Source organism: Trichechus manatus, unplaced genomic scaffold (assembly GCF_000243295.1).
Source record: "Trichechus manatus latirostris isolate Lorelei unplaced genomic scaffold, TriManLat1.0 scaffold00035, whole genome shotgun sequence".
NCBI lineage: Eukaryota > Metazoa > Chordata > Mammalia > Sirenia > Trichechidae > Trichechus > Trichechus manatus.
The window spans coordinates 14,521,961-14,532,606 of record NW_004443971.1 but is presented as its reverse complement, the minus strand read 5'-3'; the positions used below and the strand labels follow the sequence as shown (position 1 = coordinate 14,532,606).

The window sequence follows — 10,646 nt, the reverse complement described above, 5'->3', positions numbered from 1 at the left end:
GCTGAATTCTATTGGCTAGAATTTTGTTGAGAATTTTTGCATCTATATTCATGAGAGATATTGGTCTGTAATTTTCTTTTTTTGTGGCATCTTTGCCTGGTTTTGGTATCAGGGTTATGCTGGCTTCGTAGAATGAATTCGGAAGTGTTGCTTCCTTTCCTATGCTCTGAAATAGCTTGAGTAGTACTGGTACAAGCTCTTCTCTGAATGTTTTGTAGAATTCTCTGGTGAAGCCATCTGGGCCAGGGCTTTTTTTTTGTTGGTGGCAAATTCTTTTACCAAAAAAAAAAAAAAACCAAACCTGTGGCATGGAGTCGATTTTGACTCATAGTGACCCTATAAGGCAGAGTAGAACTGCCCCGTAGGGTTACCAAGGAGTGCCTGGTGGATTCGAACTGCCCACCTTTTTGGTTAGCAGCCAAACTCTTAACCACTATGCCACCAGCGTTTCCCAAGTTCTTTTAGGGCTGGAAAAAAAGGCTGAGGCTACCCAAGACATTAGAGGGCAGTAGTAGTTCAGTGGTAGAATTCTCACCTTCCGTGCAGGAGACTCGGGTTCGATTACCAGCCAATGCACCTCAAGCACAGCCACCATCTGTCTGTCAGTGGAGGCTTGCATGTGAGTTCGATTCCCAGCCAATGCACCTCAAGCACAGCCACCATCTGTCTGTCATTGGAGGCTTGTGTATTGGTATGATGCTGAACAGGTTTCACTGGAGCTTCCAGACTAAGACAGACTAGGAAGAAAGCCCTGAAGATCTACTTCCAAAAAGTCAGCCAGTGAAAACCCTATGGATCACATTGGTCCAGTCCCATTGTGCATGGGGTCACCATGAATTGAGGGCCAACTCAATGGCAGTTAACAGCAACCACCCGAGACATTAGGTGCTGTCATAGTGAGTAGAGCCTATATTTAGTGCCCACACCAATTTGGAGTGATGCTTAAGAGCTACTCCAACTGAAGAAAAAAAGAAACCCAGGAATATATATGATGTCATCTATCTGGAACCCCAGAAGTATAGGTAGAAACCCTAGGTTGACTGAATACTGTTTGAAGCGCAGGGCCACTAGCAACCAAAATAAATCCCCTCAGCCATCCATTCCCCCATCCCCAAATAAGCATCTCACTCTACCTTTTTCTCTTCTTCTTAGCTACGCACAGACTCAGAGAAGCGCTCTCTGGCAGAAAGCGGGTTAAACTGGTTTAGTGAATCGGAGGAGAAGGCCCCCAAAAAACTGGAGTACGACAGTGGGAGCCTGAAGATGGAACCTGGGACTTCTAAGTGGCGGAGAGAGCGGCCTGAGAGTTGTGATGATTCATCCAAGGTTGGAGAACTGAAAAAGCCCATCAGCCTGGGACACCCTGGTTCCCTGAAAAAGGGAAAGACCCCACCAGTTGCTGTCACGTCCCCTATCACTCATACAGCCCAGAGTGCCCTCAAAGTTGCAGGTAAGCCTGGAATAAAAGAAGGGACAAAGGCAAAGACCTATTTCTTTGGTTGCTCCTCTTTTTAATGGTCATTACAGCAAACATTTGCATAGTGCTGTAATCTTATTTGGTCTTCACAACAGCCCCATGAGTTAGGAAGGACAGGTATTACTATCCCTATTTTATACAGGTGGAAATAGAAACTGGAAAAAGTTAAATGGTTTGGCCAAAATCACACAGCTAGTAAGAGGTAGATGAGTGGAGGGAGTATGGTACGTTTAGAGACTAGTTTGACCTGCCTTCAACCACTTCCCATTGGTTTCTTTCTTCTCGCTCCCAAGACATTTGGTTGGTGTACTTATCTTCACAAGGTTCTTGCTTGACATCCTAGGGAGTGCCTACGAAAATGATAAATGAAATGACTGTAGCATTTGTAGCGCTCCCAAAGTTGGCCCCTTGGGTAACTTTTAGCCTCCATCAACATTTCCCTTTAGTCACTAATTTCCAGTAGATATTTCTATACCCTAGTCCATTTTCTCCCTCTCCTTTTTTTCCCTTCCTTGACCAGTTGTTAGATGAACTTTCTTCTTGATAATCTTTGTGGTTGCCTCGCCATTTTAACCAAAATGGACTATCCTACTCTGGGAACAGAAAACAAAATAAATAAAAGTAAAATCCCAGGCACCCCTACCCAAAGTCTCTCTTCTGGCAAGAAGGAGACTTATCAGCTGCATGCCCATATTTAGGCCTCTAAAATTCTGCAATCCATTGGCCAAGATATGAGCTACTTTTACCTCTTCCTGCTCTCTTGCAGGCAAACCTGAAGGTAAAGCTACAGACAAGGGTAAGCTTGCAGTGAAGAATACTGGCCTACAGCGCTCCTCTTCTGATGCTGGCCGGGATCGCCTGAGCGATGCCAAGAAGCCCCCCTCGGGCATTGCTCGCCCCTCCACTTCGGGATCCTTTGGCTACAAGAAGCCGCCTCCTGCCACAGGCACGGCCACCGTCATGCAGACTGGTGGTTCAGCCACTCTCAGCAAGATCCAGAAGTCCTCAGGCATCCCTGTCAAGCCAGTAAATGGACGCAAGACTAGCTTAGATGTATCCAACAGTGCAGAGCCTGGATTCCTGGCTCCTGGAGCCCGTTCCAACATCCAGTACCGCAGCCTGCCCCGGCCAGCCAAGTCGAGCTCTATGAGTGTCACCGGTGGGCGGGGTGGACCTCGCCCTGTTAGTAGCAGCATTGACCCCAGTCTCCTCAGCACCAAGCAGGGAGGCCTTACACCCTCCAGACTGAAGGAGCCTTCCAAGGTACCCAGTGGGCGGACCACTCCAGCCCCTGTCAATCAGACGGACCGGGAAAAGGAGAAGGCCAAAGCCAAGGCTGTGGCCTTGGACTCAGATAACATCTCCCTGAAGAGCATTGGCTCCCCAGAGAGTACTCCCAAGAACCAAGCAAGTCACCCCTCAGCCACCAAGTTGGCAGAGCTACCACCAACTCCTCTCAGGTCCGTAAACTGGGCAGCGTCCTCCTTGTCTGTCTGCTCTGTCATGCTTTTGCGTATCCCTGCACTCCTTGGACTAGGCAAGGCGTGGCCTGGCTGCTCTTATCGTCAGTCTTGCATGGGTTATTCCCCTCTCCTCCCTCTGTGCCAACATCCTTCTCCCTCTTTCAAAACTATATTCAAAACTCACCTCCTTTGTACTATTTCTTGGTCAGCTTTAACTTGCCTTCAGCATGTATACGGGTAGTTTTACTATGTTAATTTACACACATATGCCCGTGTGTGTATAAATTCACTTGTTCTCCAATGTGCATGTGCTGTCTCCCTCATTAGACTAAAGATGCCCCGAGGCAAGTACAAGTACCCCTGACTTACGACGCCGGGGTTCCATTCCAATGACTTTCTGTCATAAGTCAGTTCTGATATAAGTCGAATTTCTCACTTTTTTTCATTATTGTTGTCTTTTATTATCAGTATCTTTATAAATCCAATCTTTATTTGTCTTTGGGGGTTACATAACTTACAGATGTGGTGATATCAGCAAATGATGTGCTGCAACAATATATGTAGTACATATTACTAAAGATAAGATGTACCAAAAAAAAAAAAACTGTTGTAGTGCGGTTCATTGTAACTCGAATACGTCGTAAATCAGAACTACCTGTATTGGATGTTCTTCCAGTGTATTTCACAACAACCTCTGTACTTAGCGAGTAGTCAGGAAACGAGGAAATCGGACTAGGGTTTCTCTAAGGGCCCATCTACCTCTGGCTTCTATGGTTCTGTGACTCTAAATATTTTGTTTTGTCTTGATTTCTCTCAGGACCACAGCTAAGAGCTTTGTCAAGCCACCTTCACTAGCCAATCTAGATAAGGTCAACTCCAACAGCCTGGATCTGCCAGCCTCCAGTGATGCCCACGCTTCGAAGGTCCCAGATCTGCACGCTACAAGCTCAGCAACTGGGTCCCCTCTCCCTTCTTGCTTCACCCCCAGTCCAGCACCCATCCTCAATATTAACTCAGCCAGCTTCTCCCAGGGCCTGGAGCTAATGAGTGGTTTCAGTGTCCCAAAGGAGACCCACATGTACCCCAAACTCTCAGGCCTGCACAGGAGCATGGAGTCCCTCCAGATGCCAATGAGCCTGCCCAGTGCCTTTCCCAGCAGTGCTCCCATCCCCACCCCACCTGCTCCCCCTGCTGCACCCCCAGAGGAGGAGACAGAAGAGCTGACCTGGAGTGGAAGCCCCAGAACTGGGCAGCTGGACGGGTAAGTGGATAGAGACAGGGCTCTCTGAGCCTGTCCCACCAAACCCACTGAGTCGATTCTAACTCACAGCAACCCTTTAGGACAGAGTAGAACTGCCCCATAGGGTTTCCAAGGCTGTAATTTTTACAGAGGCAGATTGCCACATCTTTCTCCCATGGAGCAGCTGGTGGGTCCGAACTGCCAGTCTTTTGGTTAGTAGCCAAGCGCTTAACAACTGGCCCACCAGGGCTCTTTCCCATTAATAATACTATCCTTTGTTTGTATGCCACATTGTGACTTTTCAAAGTATTTTCACATACATTAAGTAATTCCATTTGCTTCACAAAAACTTCAGGAGATAGGTAGGACAAGTGTTTTTTCATTGTTTTGTTTTGCTTTTTAAATTATTATTCCCCATAGGGAATCCACTGCACAAAGAAGTTAAGTGACTTACCCAAGATCTCATAATTAGCTTGACCTGGAATTTAATAAGGCTTTCAATTCCTATTCCAAAACTGTTTCTTTTATACAACACCTTGTTTTCCACCCATGAGAAAGGATCTTTTAACTAGGATCTTTAAACTAACCACACCCTGAGTCCTACGTAGAGAAAAACATGTACCATTTCAGATAAATTTCCCAAGTTATGAACCAAGAGGCAGGCTGTGCTGTCTTCTCATTTGTTTATAAAGGTGAAAGGGCTGACAGTTTGATGTCCTGAGTCCAAGATCTGCATCCCTCAACACTACGGTCCCAAACTGGTTTCTAAGATGTACCCACATGTTTCTCTCTCTCTTTTTTTTAATCTCCCAGTAATCAGCGGGATCGGAACACCCTTCCCAAGAAAGGGCTCAGGTAACCCTTAAATGTATTTTTTTCTTTCCTATACCAGGGGCTCCTTGTCTGTATGAAAAGTCATAACTTGATCTCTCCCAGGCCCCCAGTCATTTGTATGTGGTCTTATATAAATATCTCTGAATACCCTGTCCAAGCTTAATATTATGTGTGAGTCAGCCTTATAGCAAGTATTCTTTGTTGGTGAGAGGGGAGGAACAAGTTTGCACATGGGAATCACACTTACTTGTATCAGCCCGTGTTATCCCAGTCCTGGCTGAATATCGTCTCTGTAATTTTCCTCCCTCACAGTCTGATGGAGAACAGACTGCCTCTGGGATCACTCAAATGGGCAAGGGGCAGGACAAAGCTGGTTTTCCACTGTTACTGCAGACTTGAGTTGTGCTGTTAGATGACTCCTTCTACCTGACAGCCCACATATGGGGTCATAAAGCTCTGTTCTGAGCTTCAGGGAACAAGTTCCAATGCTTCCTCCATCATTCCTGTCCTCACCTCAGGAATCTCGTGGAGACACTTGCTAGTCCTTCAGTACCCTCTTGATGGTCTGGGAGAGGATGCTGAGCCTTTTTACTCTTTTACTCCCTTCTTGGGCAGCTCCCCTCTGCTCCCTCTTTTCCTTGTCCTGCTTTCAGAATTTCTTGGCTCTGGCCTAGCTCAGACATCCTCTACATTAACCAGACCCCTGATACCATGTTGTAGTTGCCCAGACAGAGTTCTTCTGCTGCCTTCTATAGGTACCAGCTTCAGTCCCAGGAGGAGACCAAGGAGAGGCGACACTCCCATACCATCAGTGGGCTGCCCGAATCAGACGACCAGTCAGAACTGCCTTCTCCACCTGCGCTCCCCCTGTCCCTGAGTGCAAAGGGCCAGCTTACCAACATAGGTCAGTGTTTTCAGTCACTCATTGTGGCATGGGATGAAGCAGGGTCACCCTGCAGGATGAGGCAACGCAGCTGGGCTTTGGCTTTCATCTCGTATTTGACTCATTATATTCCATTGCATCATGGCACCTCGGTTTATTCATCCAAAATAAGATTGAAGGCAAAGTGCTCCAAGATCCTAAACTGGAAAGCTGCCCTTGGACACAAGTTGTTTAGTCTTCCATAGGGGGCTTGTAGCATCAGAAAGTCTGAGTGATAGCACAGAAAAGCCATTAACTGAGGCCTGGAGATCAAACATTGCCAGCAAGGAGCCCCACGCCCAATGCCGCAACGACGAGCTGGTGAAAGGGCAGTTCTGAAGTGCTAGGCTGGTGGGGAGGAAGGAAGAAAAGGTCGTGATCACAAAGGGTAGGATCTACCTTTGAACCCAGAAAAGTCCAGATTTCCCAATTGCTCTGGCTGAGACTGGGCCATCATAGCCCTGAAGGAAGAGCTGTCTGAGACTTGTCCTGGCCATACCTTTTCTAAAGCCTAAGGAGAAGGGAGAGCTAGGAAGGCTTCATGATTCAGAGACAGGGAAGGGAAGAAGCTTCGGGTAGAAGGCCTGGCCCTTGCACAGAAGCACAGCAGCCCTGATTCTGGGAAGCAGTGTGTCATGACTGGCCTGACACAACTCCCTTTGGACAGTGCCTGGGTAGGCCTGTTGTTTGCTTGTTGCATGTTGCTAAACTCATCTCTTTCAGCTGAGAGAAGAAAGGCAGTGAGGAAAAGCCAAGGACACAAGGACATTCCCGTGTGATGACTGTGGGGAATTTAAAGAAAGACTAGGAATCAGAATCATTTTGCCTAGAGAAGGGAATGATACTTAAGGAAAGGTCACCTGGTCTCTAAAGGGTTATTAAATGGAGGATGTAGCCAGCTTGTTCTCCATCTCCACTAGGGCCAAACAAGAGGAAATGCATTTACACTGCAGGATGAGGGATCGGACTAAACAGCTTACTAATGTGAAAAGAAACAAGAGAGAAGTGTTATGAAATCATCTTCTGCACAGGTCTTTATGAATGGACTAGACAGCCATCTGCCTGTATGGAGGCAAAGGAATAGACAAGGTGGTTCCATATGGGTGTCAACTTTGAAAGGCTGTAATCCTAGCAGGGAGCAAAGGGAAGGGTTCTCAAGGTCAACAGGGATGCAGATGAGCCTGGCTTCACAAGCTTTACCTGACATTTTCACCTGCTCTGTCTGTCTGACCTACTAACCAGAGGAAAGCTAGGCACAGAGGGCCAGATTTCTGGATGCTTTAGAACTGACTCAGGAACCTAGAAAGCCACAAAGCCACTGCTTTGTGGGAAGAGTTTTACCCTCTTGCATAATGCTGAGCCCATGGGATTTTATAGCCTAGCCCCCTTCTCTAACTGGTTCTTTTTCATCATTCAGATCTCAGTCTTGGTCTGAATTCTCAGTCCTCCAAGCCACCAGTTGTATTTTAGAGAACCACTACATCCCATTTTCATTGGCACATCCGTGTGATGTGAAGGTTTCATAAAAGCTGCGAGGCCCCCAGCCTAACCTTCAAAAGCAACAACTCTAGGGCAGGCAGGGCCAAGGAAAGTTCTTTAAGATAGGAAACGCTCTTCACCCTTTATTCCAGATAGCAGAGTCCTTCTCCTTTAGGGCTTGATCTCCCCAGGAAGGACCCCGCTCCTAACCACCAGCTGCTTGCACACTCCCACTGCCCCACCTGCCCCTTCCTCTCCTGCCCTCTTGCCTTTGCCTCTCATGCTCCTGGTGCTCCATTCCCCAAGGGACCAGAGAGCTGATGACCCTGCCTCTTCTCCTGCCTTCCCCCACCCTCTCCTGTCCCCCTTCCCTCTGTCCTTCCAGTGAGTCCCACTGCGGCCACCACGCCAAGAATCACCCGCTCCAACAGCATCCCCACCCACGAGGCGGCCTTCGAGCTGTACAGCGGCTCCCAAATGGGGAGCACCCTGTCCCTGGCCGAGAGACCCAAGGGAATGATTCGGTCAGGATCCTTCCGAGACCCCACGGACGATGGTGAGACTTCATGCTAGCGCGGTTCACGCTCATTCCAGCTCTGCTGGGTCCCCTCACCCACCACCACCTCCACTACCACCACTACCACCACCACACGCACATATATGATTCACAGAACATCCAGTTGGGGCCATTTCAGTTCTTTCTTCCCATCCCTTTGAAGGGTCTGGGGGCCCAGACACCTTGGGTGGCACCATCTAGTACTGTGCTCTGGGATGGAGCATTTATCATTGGGGCTGGGGGAGGGAAGTTAAGCATGGAAGGGTTAAATGGTACCCATCAGAATACTCTGAAAACCACAGCTCCCATCCTCCTCATTCTAGCAGTAGTCTTTCCTCCCCACAGTCTTTTAGAATGTATGAAAAGATAAGAGGACATAATGGTAGCTCTTAAATCCTTTAAATCTTTGCAAAGAATTAGGCATCTCATTCCTCCTTCAAGAATATTCCAAAGCTTATTAGCTTCAGAGGGGACCATCTGGTTGTTGGTGGTGATCTGAGTGTTAATGTTGGTCAGAGCCTGGAAGACTAGGCTTTATGATAGACTAGACATCCCATTGTTATTTTCAGGACACTCATTCCAGAAGGCATTCCTTGCAGGTGTTCTTTCAGTAGGGCTCTATGGAGTAATCAGAATGAATATTCCTCACTTAAGTTTTTTTTTTTTTCATCTGAATGATCCTCAGGATCCTAGGCAAGTTCCCAAGTGCTGAGAAGAGGAGGCACAGGCAGAACTGCAGTATTTGTTCTGAACAGCTCTGATGAGAAACTCCCCTCCTCTGCAGCTAATGTACTGTCCTGATTGGGAAGATGACGCCTTGCCCATGAAAATCTCCTTCCCCCTTCCCTTAAGTCCTGTGTCCCTCGGAGCAGGCTAAGCAAGGGACCACCATTCCCAGGCTGCTAGAGAATATAGACCGAGAGAGGAGACTGTCTCTACTCGGAACCTTGTCTCCGTAGCAGAGATACCTGCTTTGGGCTGTTGTGATACCAATTGGGTCCCCTATTCTGTTCTTTCTGTTTGCTCCTCCAGAATCAGAATCCAAACTCCTGCCTTAGGAACCCCTTGTCCTGGAGCCCTCTGTTAACTCTTTGTGTTCTGCTTCTCTTTCAGTTCATGGCTCAGTGCTGTCCCTGGCCTCCAGTGCCTCCTCCACTTACTCCTCAGTAAGAGCATTAATTTCTCTTCTTCCCTCACCCCTTCTCCCCACCATTCTATCTGTTCTTGAAGCTCCTTTGGTTGGGTAGCTGGGTGGGGGCTGAGGGGCACTGCTGCCTCTTCATTGTGCCTATAGATCTGGGGTAAGTGTGGGGGAAAATACCTATAGCTTAGAGTGCTCAATTGGGTGATTCAGTTCCTCGGTGGTCTTCCTGGCTTCACCACCAACTCCTGAGCAACTCCCGTGATTTTCTGTTCCCCTCCCTTGAAAAATAGAGAATCCCGTTACAGAGCCCTTTCTGTGCCGTGGTAAGTAGGGAGCATTTATCGCAAGGTGAGATAGGGGATTCCTCAGTCTCTGGAATTTTAGTAATTACAGAATTTATTGAAAGTGTTCAATCTGGGGCACCAGGCACTACATTTGGCTGCTAGGTATTATCTGACTCTGAGATTTGTTCTGCTCCTAATTCTTTACTCCTTTAAGTTGCTGGCAGTAAGGGTTAGTCTTTAGAACAACCAAATTTTTATTTCCTAGCCTTCTTGGCAATTAAAAATTGGCTGGAGATGAGCACCACAGAAATCTTTTATATGGTCTGAAAGGTGCCCTGGTGGCACAGTATAGGGTCTGAAAGGTGTCCTGGTGGTCCAGTGGTTAAGTGCTCAGCTGCTAACCAAAAGGTCGGTGGTTCAAACCCACTAGCTGCACTGTGGGAAGAAAATGTGGCAATCTGCTTCCATAAAGATTACAGCCTTGGAAAATGCTGGCGTAAACAAACCATCATTCTGACCCTCCCCCTAAAATACAACAAGGAATGGTGCTCTGCTTTGAGGGACTCTGAATTGGGGAGCAGAGGAAAGCAGCGGGGAACTGCAGACAGGCAAGAATCAACAAATCAATGAGTCACATATGGTAGGAAAATCACTTCTCCCACCATCCCTCCCCCTCCCCCAGCCACAGGGGCCACAAGCTGCTGTGAACTGGGGTAGTAGCACCAGAAAAAGAGCCTGTTTCCCTAACTGTCACAGCCCCTGCTTGTACAAAGAGACAAGACCCCAAGTGTCTGCTCTAAAATCAACAATGCAGACCTCCCCAGGGGTCCATTTGGAGTGTGCCAGCACCTCTCCACCCAGACACTGTCAATTGCAAACTTACTGCAGATTGCTACAGAAGGCTGGTGCAGTGGAGTCTGCTCTCACAGTCAACACTCTCTGCTTCCCTGTGTACCCCATAGCTCAGGCTTCTGAAACCAACAGGACAGACCTCCCAGGGAGTCAGTTGTGGCCTGTCTGTTCCCCTTTCAGTCAGTGCTGAGGACTGCTGACTGAGGCTGCTGTGTCTTAAGAAGCTGGCATCTTTAATGGAGGCTACACCCATAGCCAACATACTCCAGTAGGGGCCATGAAGGCAACAAGGCAGACCTCCCCGGGGATCCATTTGGAGTGTGCCAGCACCTCCCCAACCCAGACACTGTCGGCTGTAAGCCTACTTTGAATTGCTGCAGAAGGCTCATGCAGTG

General features: G+C 48.0%; 1 protein-coding gene across 1 annotated transcript in view; it reads left to right on the top strand.

The window, feature by feature from the left end:
* The window catches only part of NAV1 (neuron navigator 1), a 57,747-nt gene that overhangs the window by 567 nt on the left and 46,534 nt on the right, over positions 1–10,646 (top strand). Inside the window, exons 2-8 of the mRNA XM_023730346.1 lie at positions 1,153–1,450; positions 2,244–2,937; positions 3,758–4,201; positions 4,994–5,035; positions 5,770–5,918; positions 7,801–7,971; positions 9,085–9,137. Of these exons, the coding sequence (XP_023586114.1) occupies positions 1,264–1,450; positions 2,244–2,937; positions 3,758–4,201; positions 4,994–5,035; positions 5,770–5,918; positions 7,801–7,971; positions 9,085–9,137 (1,740 nt within the window). The 5' untranslated portion in view covers positions 1,153–1,263. The remainder of the gene's footprint in view (positions 1–1,152; positions 1,451–2,243; positions 2,938–3,757; positions 4,202–4,993; positions 5,036–5,769; positions 5,919–7,800; positions 7,972–9,084; positions 9,138–10,646) is intronic.